The following is an 18,967-nucleotide window of genomic DNA, read 5'->3' as shown; positions in this document are numbered from 1 at the left end:
TAAGGAACTTGCCCAAACGGAGTCCTAAATTCCTTCCTAGATGCATCCCAACAGACTTTCCTATTCTTCTATTATGTCTTACTTTCCAATGTTCAAATATCAAACTAATAAAATGATGTTTGAATGTGAACATAAATATTTCTCTTTTCCATGCAAATTTTACACATGGTTAAAATCAGAAGCATATGCTAGCTTATAAGGTGTGTTTTTATTGAACGTTATATCAATTACTATTCCATGGACCTCTGACACAAGTGTATGTATCATTTTTTTTTTTTTTTTTTTTTTTTTTTTTGAGACGGAGTCTCGCTGTGTCACCCAGGCTGGAGTGCAGTGGTGGGATCTCGGCTCACTGCAAGCTCCGCCTCCCGGGTTCACGCCATTCTCCTGCCTCAGCCTCCAGAGTAGCTGGGACTACAGGCGCCCGCCACCTCGCCCGGCTAGTTTTTTTTTATTTTTTTAGTAGAGACGGGGTTTCACCGTGTTAGCCAGGATGGTCTCGATCTCCTGACCTTGTGATCCACCCGTCTCGGCCTCCCAAAGTGCTGGGATTACAGGCTTGAGCCACCGTGCCCAGCCTATTCATCATTTTTAATGACCGTATAATACTCTATCATGTTCTGTGTTCAACATAGTAAGCCATTACCTTAAGATTAAGCATTTAGTTTGTTGTCAATATTTTGACATTGCAAGTAAAATAACAATGGTGGCCTAGTCCAGGTGTCCCTTTGTTTCCATTCGACTGGAATAATAAGAAATAATGAATAAGATTGGGTCAAAAGAAATAATTACCTGTTTGGTTGTTCATAGGTATGAGTACTCTGGTTTTTAAATGATTTCTACTAAATTGCAACATGCCCAGTAAATAAGGAAACCAGTCTTATAACAACGTCACCGATACGGGAAAAGGTAGTATTCTTATTTCATGTTAACCTGGCTAATTTTAGTAGATAGAGACTGGTATATTATATGGTTTTAATTTTTCATACCACTATCAAGGAAAGGTGTTTACTGTGTGTTTAAGTCTACTTATGCTTTCTGAGGGGTATGTTTTCTGTTATATCCTTAGCTCTTATAATTTTATGATTTCTTTATGAAAACATTCCAGTCATGGGGCAAAATTAACATTTGTCAACTCGTGAATTGATGAATTCAATCAACATGAAAACTCCATCTGAATAGATCAAATTAAAAATACATATGTTTGGCTGGGAGCAGTGGCTCACCCCTGTAATCCCAGCACTTTGGGAGGCCAAGATAGAAGGACTGCTTGAGCTCAGGACTTGGAGGCCAGCCTGGGCAACACAGGGAAAACGTCATCTCTGCAAGAAGTAAAAAAAAAAACACACACAAAAAAAAAACAAAAAAAAAACACATAGCCAGGCATAACGCTGCACTCCTGTAGTTCCAGCTACTTGGGAAGCTTAGGTAGGAGGATCACACTGAGTACAATATGCCTACTTGGTACTGTATAATTACTTGTGCCCAGGAGGCTGAGGCTGCAGTGAGCCATGATCATACCACTGCACTCTAGCATGGGCACTAGAGCAAGACCCCGTCTCGATCTCTCTCTCTCTCTAGAGAGAGAGAGCGAGAGAGAGAGAGAGACAGAGATATAGACAGACAGACAGACAGACAGACAGACATAGATTTTCCTTACTGCAAGTTAGGGTGCTATTTTGAAGGGACGCACAGGTAGACTTGGAGTTTTTCAATTACTCCCTTGACTTGATTCTCCACATACCATAGGTCAGTTACTTCGGCTGAGAAGGGCCGTCTGCCTCCCTGGCTGAGCCAGATCTGCCAGCCTGGCTCATGGTGAGTATTTGCTTTTCCACTGTGCTCCCTTAACCAAAAGCCAGAACTCCTTAAGCTGAGGACCTTTTCTATTCTGAAGGTTCTGTCCTCCAAAGCACCCAGAAAACCTTTCGGTTGAATAGGAAATATAAAATTTGCCAAGAGGGTATATCTTAAGTGTTCTCACCACACTCACACACACAAAAAAGAAAACAAACAAACAAACAAAAACAACCCCAGCAATATATGAGATGATAGATTTGTTAATTCACTTGATTCTAATGACTTTTTCTTTTTTCTTTTCTTTTTTTTTTTTTTTTTTTTTTTTTTTTGAGATGGAGTCTTGCTCTGTCGCCCAGGCTGGAGTGCAGTGGCGGGATCTCGGCTCACTGCAAGCTCTGCCTCTTTTACATAACGTCTATGAATATGTAAACATCAAGTTGTACACCTTAAACATATAATTTTTACTTGTCAATCATACTTCAATCAATCTGAAAAACAAAGAAAATATGAAAAGCCTCTGGTTGATCCGCAAATTCTGATAGCTGTTAGTTTAAAGTGGCCATAGTAAAAAGAAGATCACGCAGTTTTTATGACTTCATGCAAAAATAAATCCTAACCCAGAATTGGCCAAAACGCCTCGTAACTTGATAAAAAGCAGCTCAATATAAGAAGTGAATTGGGTGATGTTTGTGTGGGAGACGCACGCACACACACGGGCATAGTTTCCCACCCCACCCTTGGATTCTGTTGTTATTGCATCATGTTCCATCACAAATTTTTTCAGCAACCTAGTTGCTGAGATGGATGGCACAATCCCGGGGTTTTCTGACCTTGATCAACATGAAGAAAATTTCAGCTGAACTGTGCAAAAGTGCAGGGAAAACATAAATCACATTTGGACAGCGCATGCTTTCTATCTAAAGTGTGAAGTCACCCAATCACACATCAAGAAGTGGGATAATAGAACCCACCAACTGAAGAGAAAGAAAAATTAATTAACGTTCACTCCACTCATCACAAAAAAAGACACTGCCTTTTTTTTTTTTTTTTAGAAGAGATGACAGAACAATCTTAGAAAAATAGCTCTGTGCTTGATTAAGCATTTCCTAAATGCATTTTCATTCAGAGTTTAAAGAAAGAAGTTTGCTAAAAATTACACAAAAGAATAGACTTGCTTCTTTTAAGTAAAATAAGTGGCACATGAAAGTAATAGCTATAATTAGTGGTATTAAAATGTAAGCAATTCATCCCCAATTAATACAAAATTGCAAAGAGATGACAAATATCATCACAGACAAATCACACTTTTAAAATTAAGGCATCAAAACATAACCCTTGTTATCTGAGGATGACATCTTGTGAATTGTTACCATAATGTAATCAATAGAGAAGGCTTCTCAAGTACCTAGGAAAAGTGTGGCTACCCATGGCTGATATAAAGCTCTCACTTGTTAAATTATCTTTAAGCCATGTACTAGGCATGAAAATACCGGTGCCTTGTTAAGCTGCAAATCCATAACATAAGGAAAACAGGCATGCCCGAAAGAACAGAAGCATCTTTGGGCTGAAACACACAACATGTGACTTTGTATCACTCCTCAGTTGCCAGATTCTGTGCCAGGAACAACTAAACTACATCTGGCAGGTATCCTGTGGCTCTCACTCCTCCACCCTTGGCAGGCATCACTAATCAATCATGCACTCTTTCTGGGAGAAGCCACACGCCACAATCTGAGACTCCTCATCAACAAGGTGTTCTGTGCAGCCACAATCAATCTGAGTTGACACCAGAGATTCAATCTGTTTCCAATCCCTGGTCTGCACCTTTACTTAGTTTTCTCAACTCCATGCTCTTTCACTCAGATTGAGAACTAGCTACAGAATACACAAAACTCTAGACAGGCAATTGAGGGTTTGGTATCCAGCTTAAGCTTTGTAATTTACTTTGCTATCGTCTTAACTGGTCCTAGATGTACACTCTGATCTCACTAGGAATCTAACACACAGAGTCAAAGATTTAAAAAAGAGTAGCAGGAAAGCAGATATAAGTGTAATAATCAGGCAGCTTGTACATCTTTTTTTTTTTTTTTTTTTTAGAGATAGGGTCTTGCTCTGTCACCCAGGCTGGAGTACGGTGGTGCGATTATAGCTCACCGCAGCCTTGAACTCCTGGGCTCAAGAGATCCTTCTCCTCCTTAAGCCTTCTGAGTAGCTGGGACTACAGGCATGCACCATCATGCCTAACTATGTGGCTAATTTTTTTTTCTTCAGTTTTGCAGAAATGGGGTCTATGTTGCCCAGGCTGGTCTCAAACTCCTGAGCTCAAGTAATCCTCCCGCCTGTGTCCAAAAAGCACTGGGATTCCAGGCGTGAGCCACCGTGCCCAGCCAGCTTGCACTTATTCAAGGTGCATCCTGTGCCTAGCGAAGATGATAAGTACCCTCAGTGTAAGAGCTCACTGAGTCCCACAGTGACCCTGGAAAATATTCTCTCCTCCTCTCCATTTTATATGAGACCTTGAGCATGTGAGAGGTTAAATAACCAGGAAGCCACCAAGCTGGGGTTCAAAGCCAGGCGTTTTAGAATCCTAAGCTGAAGCTCTTAGCCACACGATTATACCTGGGATTCTTTAGACGCGCTTCCCAAAGCCAACTTCAAGGCTGATGGAGGGTGTATGAGACCGATAGCCCGATCTACCTCAGTGCTTTTCATTGCACTCTTTGGGTTACCACTGTGCCCATGGCACCGCTGAGGGTGCCCAGCGGCTTCTCATCATCTGTCATGTAGGTTTCGGGCCCATCAGAGGCTAATTTAACTCAACATCACATTCACTTTAGAAGCGCTGCGACTTTTTACCTGCCTCCCTTTCCCGCAACCCACCACCACCCTCACATTTTCCTAAAATAAATGAAAGAGGAAAGTACGACTCACATCTCATTTTCAAAGTTTAGTAAAAGAGTTAACCTGTGAATAAAATATAAAAGGCAGGTGCAGAGACCCATCCTAGAGTCAGAAGCTCTTGCCTACAAAAATAACTGTCAGCTGTGCTGGCAAGTGAGGCACTGCCTGGAACCATGAGCATTTTGATGGTTCTGTGGAGCAGACTCATTGAGGACTCTGAGATAAATACCTTAGGCTGAGTAACTGGGAGGAAATATAAATGCAGAGATATATCACAGGATGGCATTTAGCATTTTAGGTTATTTCTGTTGAGGGCTGTGTTGCAATAACTCTCGTAAAGAAAGTCACTGTTTACCTCCGTGTCAGGCCCTAAGCATGTGGAGCATAGAAAGGACATGTTTTCTTGTTCCTGTGAAGCATGCTTGGAAGAAGCAGTACAGTCTAGAGGTTAAGACTCAAACCAAGACTTCCTGGGTTTGAATCCCACCTGCACACTTACCACCTGGGTGACCTCAGTCATTTTTTTTTTTTTTTTTTTTTTTTTGGAGACAGAGTCTTACTCTGTCACCCAGGCTGGAATGCAGGGGCGTGATCTCAACCCACTGTAACCTCTGCCTTCCAGGTTCAAGTGATTCTCCTAACTCAGCGTCCTGAGTAGGGTGGCTGGGATTATAGGTGCCCACTACCACACCCAGATAAATTTTGTACTTGTGGTAGGGCTGGGGTTTCATCATGTTGGCCAGGCTGGTTTCAAACTCCTAACCTCAGGTGATCTGCCCGCCTCGGCCTCCCAAAGTGCTGGGATTAGAGGCATGAGCCACTGCGCCTGGCCTCAGTCACATTCTTGAACTCTGCCTGTATTAGTCTGTTTTCATGCTGCTGATAAAGACATACCTGAGACTGAATAATTTATAAAGAAAGAAAGGTTTAATAGACTCACGGTTCCATGTGGCTAGGGAGGCCTCATAATCATGATGGAAGGCAAAAGGCGCATTTTATATGGTGGCAGAGAAGACAGAAAAACAAGCGAAAGGGGTTTCCTCTTATAAAACCATCAGATCTCGTGAGACTTATTCACTACCACGAGAACAGGGTGGGGGAAACCATCCCCATGATTCAGTGACCTCCCACCAGGTCCCTCTCACAACATGTGGGAATTATGGGAGCTCTAATTCAAGATGAGATTTGGGTGGGGACATATCAACTCCATCCCTCATTTTTCTCATCTGTAACATGGGGATAAATATTGTATCTGTCTTAAAGGATCTTTTTAAGGATTCAATAATAGAATATGCATAAAGTACTAAAAAATGGTCTATGGCCTTTAGTAAATCCTCAGTGCAAGGTAGTTGCTATTATTATTATTATTATTATTTATTTTCCCTTCTAGAAAAAAAATACCAGTCAAGGTTTCTTTAGCGGACAATCCCTCCTTCTTCTTCTTCTTTTTTCTTTCTTTTTTGAGATGGAGTTTCACTCTTGTTGCCCAGACTGGAATGTGATGGCACAATCTCAGCTCACTGCAATCTCCACCTCCTGGGTTTAAGTGATTCTCATACCTCAGCCTCCCAAGTAGCTGCGATTACAGGTGCCTGTCACTATGCCTGGCTAATTTTTTTTTAATTTTTATTTTTAGTAGAGACGGGGTTTCACCATATTGGCCTGGCTGGTCTCCAATTCTTGACCTCAGGTAATCTGCCCACCTGGGCCTCCCAAAGTGCTGGAATTACAGGCATGAGCCACCACGCCCAGCCCCCTCCTTCTTTTTTTTTAAGTCCATTTAAGTCATACAGCTGGACCCTCATCCCACTTCTGGGGTGGCTGAGGGAAACAAACAGGAGGGACACTGCCCTTTATAGCTAAGAGACACCTGTTAAGCCACATCCAGGAATTGTACTAAGCCACTTTTTCAGAAGCTCCTTCTCTCCGCAGGTGGGAGTTAATACAGCTGGTGGTTACCATCCTTAGCATCTGGTGAAATTAAAACACCAGCATCCAGCTATGCCAGAAGACAGCCCCATTTCACTCATAACTGTCATGTATTTTTCTCCTTAAGCTGGTCCAACTTCATTTTCTATGACAATTGAAAACGCCCCGGCTAATGCTGCGCACAAGAACAATGCATGGGATGCATGATTTACAAACAATGTCTGTCCCTGCTTCACAGACGATGCAGCTGTGGACAGACAGGAATGTGGGAATGTGACTCTTCCAAGGTCTGCCAGCTGGTGAAGAGGCAGAACCAGGATTCAACTCCAGATCCGTTTGACTGTAAAACTGTCTTTCTACCTTGTCTTTCGAAATAAATTAGGAGGAGTGAACAAAACTGCTGAGGATTTCCCGGCAGCAGCCCGTCTCCACCAACTGAATATCTCCAGGATTGACTTCCGTCCCCTCCTATCTATGGGTTCCAAACACGCAATTTCAGACACTGGATTCATCATCTCTGCTGTTGCCTGGTCCCCAGTCTCAGTAAAAATGATGTTGAATCTCCCTGGTGGTGGGCTACATGTGCAGCTTTCTCTCCCGCAGCCCTGCTTCTCAGCAGAGCACAAAGGCACAATGAGATCTACTTGTGATATATGCACCATGTCCCACCAAGAAGCCATCCACAAATTCTTACTAAGCAAAGGAGCTGAGGCAGGTCTGCAGATACAAGATGATTTGCTCATACTAGGTAATCGTGCACCTTTCTGTGACCAGAGATCGTAGGACCAGGGGTGAGGTATTGCCCTAAACAACAGGCTGGCTGGCAGCTATGCATTAGTTTGGAATGAGAGCCATGCCCAAGAGGAACGACGGTTACTAATCTGAAGAAGACTGACAGTTTCAGGGAATCTGCATAAGTTGTGAAATGTAGAATGAACAGAAAAGCCCAGCAACACAGCGAAAGGCTTTGCTGGTGTTAGATCTCTCTGTCCCATTCCTTGGCTAGAGATGGCTGGACCAGGAGGGAACTGACAGAAGTCTCAAAGGTCATGCACACACATAATCTATGAGCAAGTAGACTCCATAAGACAAAGAAACTGTTTTTACATATCTGACCATTTCTCATGGCGATAGCACATTCCATGTGACATAGATTTCATTCTATATTAAAGGACATAATACTCTTCCTCCTCATAAGGTTTCAGGTGGATTAGCCTTTGCCTGCTTTGAGCCTCATCTCAAGCCACTTTTCCCACTGCTGCCTAACCCCCAGCTAGACTGACCTCTATTCAGTTCCTTAGTCATGCCATGCTCAACCTCCAGACGCCCTCCTGGCCCAGGATGCTGTCCACCCCATCTCCCTTCAGACTCAAACTCAAATACCCTTCCTGCAGGATGCTCTAATTTTCATTTCCAAAGATTCCAGGAATTTTGGAGCTTCTTCCATTTTAATGCATACGCATAACCAGCCTTAAACAAAGGACATTGGAAGCAGAAAAGAAATCCAGTCCCCAGGGGACTTTGTGAGTCTCATCCAGATGGGTGCTCACCGCACCTCTGCCCTTATCTGCCTTAAATATCTCGCTTCGGTCTATGAAGGGAAACTCTTCCATGAATACTCCCCATTCTAGAAAGAGGCCCTCCCAGGAAGGAGTGAACCTTCCCCTTCCGTCTTTGTTCTGCTATCAGAAGTGCAGAGATCTAGTCCACTCGTATTCCCAGAGGCAAGAGAGCGGCACTAATAGAAACCAATCCTACTGGCTATGTCATGCTCATATGCAGCCTCATTGGCACATAAGCCCTAAACCAGGAGATTAATCTATTGTCAGTGTTGATCAACGCCTTTCTTCCACATGGTAGCAAAGTGTACACAAATACTTAAGCTGAACCATCTCTGACAAGTTCCTGGGTGGAGCCATTCATGACGCCCATCCATCATCAGTAAGTCATGTGGATAGGACTTATCCACTCTCTTGAAAATGCAAACCTTCCTTCTCCCCATCTCCTGCATGCCTCTAGTTCAGACCCATCCTCCGACCTGCCTTCCACCCTGGACTCCTCTGTCCATCTCTGCCCACTTCTGGTTCCCTCCTGCACACAAGGAGAGTTTGAAACTTAAATAATGCAAACAAGGAACTCTCCCCTGAATGCAAACCCACCAGTAGAAAACAGTGTGCCCTACATTTCGGTTATGTGCAGTCCATACTCACAATGTTTCCACACTCATGTGCTTTTCTTTAAATTGTTTTTGTTCTTAATGAATGTGTTACAAGTCATTTAAGTTTTTATTTTAAAGAAAGGAAACAGCTCGTTGAAGTAAACAGAAAGAGCAGTATCCTTTGTCATAAGCAGAAAGTAACTCTAATTCAAAAGTAAAACACTGTTATTCAGTTAAAGCCACATGCCAGAACTGCCTGTAAAGGGCTCTGGGTCTCTTGGTTAAAAAGGTAGATGATTGGCCGGGCGCGGTGGCTCAAACCTGTAATCCCAGCACTTTGGGAGGCCGAGACGGACGGATCATGAGGTCAGGAGATCAAGACCATCCTGGCTAACACGGTGAAACCCCGCCTCTACTAAAAAATACAAAAAACTAGCCGGGCGAGGTGGCGGGCGCCTGTAGTCCCAGCTACTCGGGAGGCTGAGGCAGGAGAATGGTGTGAACCCGGGAGGCGGAGCTTGCAGTGAGCTGAGATCCGGCCACAGCATTCCAGCCTGGGCGACAGAGCGAGACTCCGTCTCAAAAAAAAAAAAAAAAAAAAGAAAAAAAAGAAAAGAAAAAGGTAGATGATCAAACATTTGAGTCTTTTAGGTTTTTTTTTTTAATCAACCACCAAATTATGTCTTTGATGTAATGTCAAGGTCTGAGAAATAGTTGACAAGGAAATAACTTCCCTACTATGTGATTTGATACCATATCCATGAACTGCCTGAAGATACCTTGTTTGCCACCTGAAATCTAATCTAACTGTTTCAACACTTGTACAATACTGGCCTGCAGGAAAATGTGTTCCACTTCTATACCTTGTCTCTATTTTTCTCCCTGGCTTCACTGAGGTACAGGTAAAAAACAAAAATTGCATGTATTTAACAGGTACAATGTGATCTTTTGATAAACGTTTACATTATGAAACGATTACTACTACTAAGCTAATTAACATATCCATCATCTCACATACTTACTTTGTGTGTGTGTGTGTGTGAACACTTGAGATCTACTCTTTTTATCACATTTCAAGTCTAAAATACATTAACTCTAATCACTACAGTGTACATTAGTTCTCTATAACTTAATCATCTTATAGACAAAAGTCTGTATCCTTTGACCAAGATCCTCCCTTTTTTTCGCCCCCCAGTCTCTGGCAACCCACCATCCTACTCTCTGCTTCTTTGAGTTTGAATTTTTTAGATTCCACGTAAAAGTGAGATCATGTACTATTTGCCCTTCTGTGTCGGGCTTATTTCACTTTACCTAACGTCCTCTAGGTTCATCTATCTTGTTGCAAATGGCAGGATTCCCTTCATTTTAACAGCTAAATAATATTCCATTGTAGAACTTCCATGCTATTAAAATGGATATTCTTATATAATACCCTTATAGCCATTATGCACAATGGTACGGAGGTCCTTCAAAAAATGAGAAATCGAACTACCAAATAATCCAGGCATCTCAATGCTTAAATCACCATCTCAAAGAGACACAGTTGCATTCCCATGTTCACTCTGTCACACATCACAAAAAAGGGGCAACTCAGCCCTGTGATTTCTCAAGGTCCAGGCTAACTTCATCTTGTTCGAGTCAAAGTGTTCAGCTTCCTGTACTCAACCCCAGGGCCAGCTTCTGGCTCTTTCTCTGGGCTCCATCCCCAGTTCTTATTCCCCTGATGACTTTCACTTTGGCTGGGTTCTTCATACAAAGTTTAAGTAGCTTCTTGGTGCTGTGTAACGCTGGCCCCATCCAGTAAAGATTTGCCTTCCATGGGCACAGAGGATTGACACAGAGCCTCAATCCATCGGCCTGATAAACTATTCCTTCCATAAGCTGTTACCTACTCACTGCTATAGTCTCTCCTTTGGCCAATCTCAGACACACACACCAGACTTGCGTTTGCCGTAAACAGACCATGTTCTGTACACCGTCTTGTCCTCGCCATGCTGCTCCCTCTGCCAGAAAGGCCTTTAGTAGACCGACAAAGCCTGGAATTATGTACATGGGAGCTCTTTCTAACCAACTGAGAGTTAGCTTGCAGCACTCAAGTCTCGTCTCTTGAAACTTTTCTGCATAACTGCTTCATTTGGCTTGCATATAGTGTGTTAAAAATCAGTGGTATCACAGGAAAATCCAGATTGGCTTAGAAAACATCAGTACTGAATCAATATTCCACATGGCCCCATTTAGCTGAATAATAGTTCCCAAGCTATGAAGGCATCACCCTCCAGGTCGCTGCAGTGCACAGGACTTCACGTTAAAGACAATCACTCCGTTCCCCTCTCCATTAATTCATTAATTCCTACCTGGATTGGGCAAGCAGGTGCATTTGCATTTCCTGACCTACACCAAGGATCCCCTTCCTCTATGAAATATTTCCAAGGTCTACTAGGTTTCATTGGTTGCCTACTCCCCTGAGATCCCCTAAGACTTTCCGGGGCCTCATTTTATAAAATAAATGTAATGATAAATGACATGGTAGGCCTGTAGGTGTGGATACCAGTAAAAATAAAAATAACAGCAGCTACAGTTAATCGAGTTCTTATTTTGCGCCAGGTATTATATAACATGATTTGCAGTATTATCTTATAAATTCCTCAAACCAATATTTCAAGCAGATTGTATCACCCCCAATTTACAGATAAGCAGATGGAGATAGATACAGGGTAAGAAAGCTTCTCAAGGTCACAGAGCTGCTATTTGGGAGGGCTGGGATTGAAACCCAGACATTTCAAGCTCCAGAGGCTACGTACAGACTCTGGAGTAAGAATCTCTGAGCTCAAGTCCTGGCCTCATGATACATCTTGAATAATCTTGGGTAAGTGACTTAATGTGTGTGAGCTACCAACCATTACCTATGCAAGAATTACTTTTTCATGTTTATTTTTAGTTCTGGGGTACATGTGCAGGATGTGCAGGTTTGTTATGTAAGTAATCGTGTGTCATCGTGGTTGGCTATACCTATCAATCCATCACCAAGGTATTAAACCCAGCACGCATTAGCTATTTTCCCTAATACTCTTTAAGCAAAAAATTTCTTTCTTTTTTTTTAGATGAAGTCTCACTCTTGTTGCCCAGGCTGAAGTGCAATGGCGCGATCTCAGCTCACTGCAACCTGCGCCTCCCGGGTTCAAGCAATTCTCCCACCTCAGCCTCCCGAGTGGCTGGGACTACCGGTGCGCACCACCACACCCAGCAAATTTTTCTGTTTTTAGTAGACAGGATGTTTCACGATGTTGGCCACGCTGGTCTCGAACTCCTGACCTTGTGATCCGCCCTCCTCAGCCTCCAAAGTGCTGGGATTACAGGTGTGAGCCACCACGCTCAGCCTCCCTAATACTCTTTAAGCAATAAGTTCTAATCCTTGTGTCTACTGTGCTGAAATTGCCAAAGGTAGGAACCGAATCAGGTCTTTGGAAACTAAGGTCAGCACTCCAGTTCCGGTGCTACTGTCCCTCATCCTCAAAGCCAGAAGACATCTGGCCACCCCACTGTTGGGCGCCAGCTACTTCCCGGAGGGGCATGCTCGTGAACACCGTGAAGAACCCCCACCGTGAGCCAGCTACAGCTGCAATGTGGGAGCCGACAGCCTGCCCCATATTGAAAGCCATACCGTTTACTTGGCGATAAATGAAGATGCCAGTCGAGGCACAAATCCATCAACTGGGAAGTATAATTCTCATACTCTACAGATGTAATTCTTGTTTTTTATTTATTTATTTTTTTGTGCAAGGCAGGGTAGTAGTATAAAACCGCAGAGCGCAGACTCTGGAGTAAGAATCTCTGAGCTTAAATCCTGGCCTCTTGCTTGAGTGATCTCAGGCAAATCACTGAACGTGCCTGAGCTTCCTTTTTCTTCCCTGTAAAACAGGGAAATGATGGTACTTCCACCCCACAGCTGTTTTAAGTATCCGGCAGTACTTAAGATGCCTGATCTGGAAGAAGAATTGTAAAAAGATGAGTTCAGAACTCTCAGTGTTAACCACAGCACGAAAGCTTCTATCTCCCAACCGCAGCTTCAATGGGACCCAATCTGAAAGTCGCCATAACTTGGAAAACCACTCAAACTCCTTTCATGCAATTTTATAGCAGATCTGAACCCGTTTAGCTGCACCGGGCCAGGCGATAAGTGAGAAGAGGAAGCCCCGTCTGTGTTTACAGCCTTTGACAAATGGGCTCTCGTCTCCTCCTGACAGATTCTCCCCCTGACTGATCCATCAGCCTCTCCTCTCATCACCTGAATCTCAGTCTTCGTAATAGTATTGAAATTCAGATGGATTTTGCACCACAAATAAAAATGAATTTAAATGCCTCAGTGCCCCAGCGGAAACACGGGTACTATAAATGTCAAATGCATGGGGTTTTGTGAGGCCGTACTCCAAGTGATGGGTTACCTCGCGTCACCTTTGCTAAATCTGCATTAGCTCCACAATGTTCACCTGCAGGAGGAAAACAAAACAAAACATAACAAAAACCTGTGCTCCTGCTTCCTATTAAAGGGTGAAAAACTCCACCAGCCCTTAGGATCTCCCTAGGACACCCTCTGGGACAATGTAAGCAATGACCAGGAACCCATCCAAGCAGAGGTACATTCAGAGGGGCTCTGCTAATTGGCGGGCTTGGAAGCAAAAGAAAAACATAAAACCACTCTCCAAGACACATTATGAATTTCCACATAAACAGCCAGGCAAGGTTTTCCAAATGATAATTAGTTTCCTGTCAGCCTGAGAGAAAATAGGCTTCTGGGGTAAAGAAAAATAGAAAAACAGGAGAGGATAAACGTTCTTTTATTCTATGAAAAGCCTCAGATCGAGCCCAGACTGTGTGCAGACCAAGAAGAACGATTGTATTGCTCTTAAGATGAGGGCTCTCGGCCAGGCGTGGTGGCTCACACCTGTAATCCCAGCACTTTGGGAGGCTGAGGTGGGCAGATCACGAGGTCAGGAGTTCGAGATCATCCTGGCCAACATGGTAAAACCCCCATCTCTACTAAGAATACAAAAATTAGCCAGGCATGGTGGTGAGCGCCTACAGTCCCAGATACTTGAGAGGCTGAGGTAGGAAAATCGTTTGAACCCAGGAGGCAGAGGATGCAGTGAGCTGAGATCATGATCACACCACTGCACTCCAATCTGGAGACAGAGGGAGACTTCATTTCCAAAAAAAGGCTCTCTTCCACTCTTGAAATTCACCATTTATCTTCTATCATGATGTCTGGTGTAAGATTCAGTTGGAAAATCTCTCATCTCAAGGTAAACGGCCCCACTGAATGCAAGAAAATGGGAATGAGGCACAAATCAAAGAGGCCCCACAGGACTCCACGGAAAACCTAAGATTTTATCTTTTCTAAAATTCTTCTATCAAGAAGATATTCAACAACATACATAGGTATAGATAAAGGTACACAAATATATCCTTCTATATGGAATATCTAGAATCGAAGTAGACAGAAAGCCAGGGGAGGTGAAAGCAAAACCAAAAATAATGAAAAATAATGTGATTCTTGGGAAGCCATTGCATCCTATAGGGATTCTGTGAAGCTCCCTTAACTAAAAAAACAAAACAAAACAAAACAAAACCAGGAAAAAAAAAAAAAAAGCTTTAAAGAAAGCACCACCAGTTCTCTTTCAGAGCTCTCAACAGTCGTAAAAATCCACATGGGCCAAGAGGCTGCCACTTCAGACACAGGTTTACTTATTATTTTGGCACCTCTGTCATCTCTTGTCACTTCAATTCCACTTTATCAAATTACTGATTTTGCCAGAAGCATTTGGATTAAATGGAGAGGGACACGTACAGACACACGTGGGGGAGCAAGTGTCATGACTCCAGTGGTGAAATTTCCTAACTACACGTCCATGTGGCAGAGGCACCAGAGTGCACTCCCAGAACCTGGTGGTGATCATTCCAGCTGCTGCAGCCACCGTCTCCCTACGTGGCCTCACACCATATCACCAAGCAGAGAGGGAGGGGGACGGAGCTCTACTGCTGGGGTGAGGGGCACGCTGCCTCTGTGGGATCATTAGAGTTTGCTTCTTGACTTTTCAATTAAGAGAACTATCTCCAATATATAAAGCAACCTCCTAAAACCTCACCCCCAACCTCTTCTTAACAATAGTTAGAACCAGAGAAACTATAGCCTGAGTATAAGATTCACTGTATTACTGGGAATTTGAAGGAAGGAAAAAGAAGGAAGGAAGGAAGGAAGGTGAGAAAGAAGGAAAAAAAGGAGGAGGGAAAAGAGGGAAGGAAGAAAAGAAGGGAGGGAAGGGGAGGCGAGGGCAAGGGAGGGGAGGGGGAGGGGAGGGGAAGGGCAGGGGAAGGGAGGGAAGTGCAGGGGAGGGGAAGGAGGGCAGGGGAGGGAAGGGCAGAGGAGGGGAAGGGAGGGGAGGGGAGGGGAGGGGGTAGAGGGGAGGGCAGGGGAGGGGAGGGGAGGGCAGGGGAGGGGAGGGGAGGGGAGGGCAGGGGAGGGGAGGGGAGGGGGTAGAGGGGAGGGCAGGGGAGGGGAGGGGAGGGGGTAGAGGGGAGGGCAGGGGAGGGGAGGGGGTAGAGGGGAGGGTAGAGGAGAGGAGAGGAGGGGAGAGGAGAGGAGAGGAGTTACCTTTTTTAAAAGAGAGAATAAAAAGTCCTTAGAGAGTAAGACATTGAGAATTTTAACTGGGTATTACTTTTCTTATCACTAAGATTCACCACCAATTAACTGCAACGAGCTGTTCGGAAATTTATCTATCAGTCATATGAGGTCAAGTTGAGAAAACAATGGGAAAACTCATCAGAAACCAGGTTTCATTTGACATTTTTGCCTCAATCCAACAATTTATGGAAAAACTAGAAGTGTGTGTGTGTGTGTGTGTCTGTGTGTGCATATTTTCCCCCTTTCTTGGGAAGAGCTGAAATCACATATGCACGGTATGACCATTAATGACTTTGTCCCACCAAGATGCATCACAGAGTAGCAGAGACCTGGGCAGTTGTCATCATCATGATGTCTTAACCACAGGCAGTTCGCACAGGTGCAGCAGAGCTTGGGTGGCTCTCCTTGCCCAGAGCTTACCCTGGCTGCTTATTTACCTTGTGCATGATGGAGCTCAGGTTGTTCTAACAGCATCACTTCCTATGTGATCTTGCAAGCGCTGTTGGCAGTTAAATTTTTAAAAAAGATACTGGACAAACATGCTGATGAATTCCATAAAAGTCCAAGGGAAACGCAAATGACCTTTGGAAGCAGGTTGGGGAATGTGCTTTCTAAACACTGTGACATGAGTGGAATGATTGGGCTGGGCAGAACATTGGTGAAACACTTTGGACACACGCTTCACCGAAGCAGCAATTCCATCTGTCCAACTCACAGAATACACACATGCATATACCAGCACGCAAACACATGGTGAACGCAAACGTGAATTGAAATTTCTCTGCCTGCAAACTAGAGCAACACACAACTGAAAGCTGGGATCACGCAGATTGAATTTAACCTACTGTATCATTATTCTTCCCAGTGTGAGGAGATTAGCGCTCCTTAAAATAATGTGTGGCAACTGCTTTTTATTTAAAAGCAAATTTTTGTTTTAAGATGTCCTCCCCCACCTTATTAATCAGCAGACATGCCCAAGTCATCATACAATCAGAGCTGAAAACCTCTGCTTGAAATAATAACCCATTTGACAATCATGGTACACTTGAAAAGGGAAACATCTTTCAAACTTGTGGAACGATGTCAAAAGTAGCCAGGAGGTATATACTCTCAACTCGCTTATTTGACCTCTTTGGATCCAAGGCGTACACAGGGTAAAATTTGATCTCCTTGGATGTGCTTTGCTACAGAAATGTCTGTGAACTCTTGTCAATAAAAAGAGACTGTGAAAATATTAACAAACAATTGTCTAACACTTGCTTTTCCTGAGGGGATTCACACTAAGTGTAGCAAAGAAGATAAATGGGTGAAGGGACTCTAAATATGTAGAAAATGACATTGCCCCCTCCCCCTTAATCTCAAATAGGAAGCTGTGGCTCGTGTGAATGTGTCATGATAGAAATTGAGGGCAAGCTCTTTTTTTTTTTCCTTTTTGAGCTGGAGGCTCATTCTGTCACCCAGGCTGCAGTGCACTGGTGCAATTTCGGCTCACCGCAATCTCCGCCACCCAGGTTCAAGTGATTCTCCTGCCTCCGTCTCCCAAGTAGCTGGGATTACAGGCGCGTGCCACCACACCCGGCTAATTTTTGCATTTTTAGTAGATACGGGGTTTCACCATGTTGGACAGGCTGGTCTCCAACTCCTGACCTCAGGTGATCCACCCACCTCTGCCTCCCAAAGTGTTGGGATTACAGGCATGAGCTACCACAACTGGCCGTGAACTCTTTTTCAAGTGTATGAGCCAGATATATAGGGATGCACCCTGGGAACCCCAATATTATATATTCTATAATGTATGTAATAATATAATCATACATATGATATACATAATAAACATCAACATCAATATTCAACTTCAATGGGACAAGAGTTAACAGATTAAGTATTTTCCTGAAAAGAAGGGTACGACTGAAAGAGAAATCAGCACCATATTTTTTATAAAAATTGCAATATGCACTCTTTATGAAGCCATCAGAAGTAACACAGATTGTAAAGGAGTAAAATGACAAGTATTTTTAAGTCTGATCATCTTTAAATATGTAATAGACCATGAATCACCTACAAACCATCATCAAGAGAGGCATGACTTAAACACTGGGGTTCCATTTACAGAGTTCTTGTTCTGTTTGAAACTCTAAAAATGAAAAATATTGACTCGCCTTTCTGTCTTCTATTTCCACGCAGGTATTGCAGTCTGCTTTGATATCCTGAGAAGAGAAGAAAAGAAAGGAAAGTGAGAGAAGGAACAGGAGTCAGACTTATGGTCAGAGAACATTCAGTGGTGTTGTTGAAATGCCCTTTAAAATAATAAAGAGCTCATGCTTCTAACAGTTCCTTCTCGAGTCATTGCTCTTTATAGTGCTTTTTAGAGGTATATGCTGCGGTGTTTGCATTGGAGACATATGGATGTCATAAGTAAGTTTTATTACATGCAGATGTGGAGTGTAGGCAAAGGCTATGGATCAGAGGCCATAGCAAAGAGGAACTGATGACTCATAAAATAATCTGCCCCCCCATACAATTGTTCACATCAGCAGAGACTACCTTTAATATCTCTGCCATTCAAAATTGAGGATAGTCAGATATCTCTCACTTCAACACAAACTATTACCATTGATTTTTTATCCTTCCAACCATACAACCATCCATCCATCCATCCTCTATCCATCCATCCACCCAACAAGCCATGTCTATTCATCTAATCATCCATTCATCATTCATTCTGCATCCTTCCCCTATCCATCCACCCATCTATCCATTCATCCACCCACCCATCCTTCCTCTATCCATCCATCCATTCATCCTTCATCCATCCTCTATCCATCAATCATCTACTCACCTGCCCATCCACCCTCATTCATCTTTGCATCCATTCATCCATCCAGTCATCTACCCAGCCATCCCCATCTATCTGGTCATCCATCTATTCTGCATCCTTCTCCCATCCATCTACTCATCCATCCATCCACCCACCTATTCATCCATCCACCCATCCATCTACCCACCCATCCATCCATCTATCCATCCTCTATCCACTCTTCTATCCATCCTTCCTTCCTTCATGTATCCTCCATTCATCCCTCCACCCAGCCACTCATCCACCCACCCATCCATCTGTCCACTGATCCATCTACCATTGTACTTATTCACGCATTCATGTTTACTGCACACCTATTTTTTCTGCATTTTTTTCTTGTTGTCCTGGTATGAAAAGGTGAAACAAACTAATTAGACAAAATGACAGGCACAGTCCCACAAGCAATTGTGGCATTAATTTATTCATATGGAAGATTTTTTTTAGCATCTGTTGGCTGCTAGACCTTGTTCTAGGCATGGAGGACTGAACAATGTACAAGACACATGGCAGGCCCGTCCTGGTGATGTTTACATTCTTCTAAACAAGACAAGCATTAAACAATGCGTATCACTTAATGGTATTCCAGAAAGAATATGTACTATGAAGAAAAATAAGCCAAGGAGAGGGGATGGGAAATGCC

General features: G+C 43.4%; 1 protein-coding gene across 1 annotated transcript in view; it reads right to left on the bottom strand.

The window, feature by feature from the left end:
* Positions 1 to 18,967, bottom strand: part of RBFOX1 (RNA binding fox-1 homolog 1) — a 2,485,336-nt gene that overhangs the window by 1,037,457 nt on the left and 1,428,912 nt on the right. The window contains 1 exon segment of the mRNA XM_074028822.1: positions 17,630 to 17,677. Coding sequence (XP_073884923.1) covers positions 17,630 to 17,677 — 48 coding nt within the window.

This window comes from Macaca fascicularis, chromosome 20, assembly GCF_037993035.2.
Source record: "Macaca fascicularis isolate 582-1 chromosome 20, T2T-MFA8v1.1".
NCBI classification, from domain to species: Eukaryota; Metazoa; Chordata; class Mammalia; order Primates; family Cercopithecidae; genus Macaca; species Macaca fascicularis.
The sequence above is the reverse complement of the archived record's forward strand: the minus strand, read 5'-3'. Positions and strand labels throughout refer to the sequence as shown.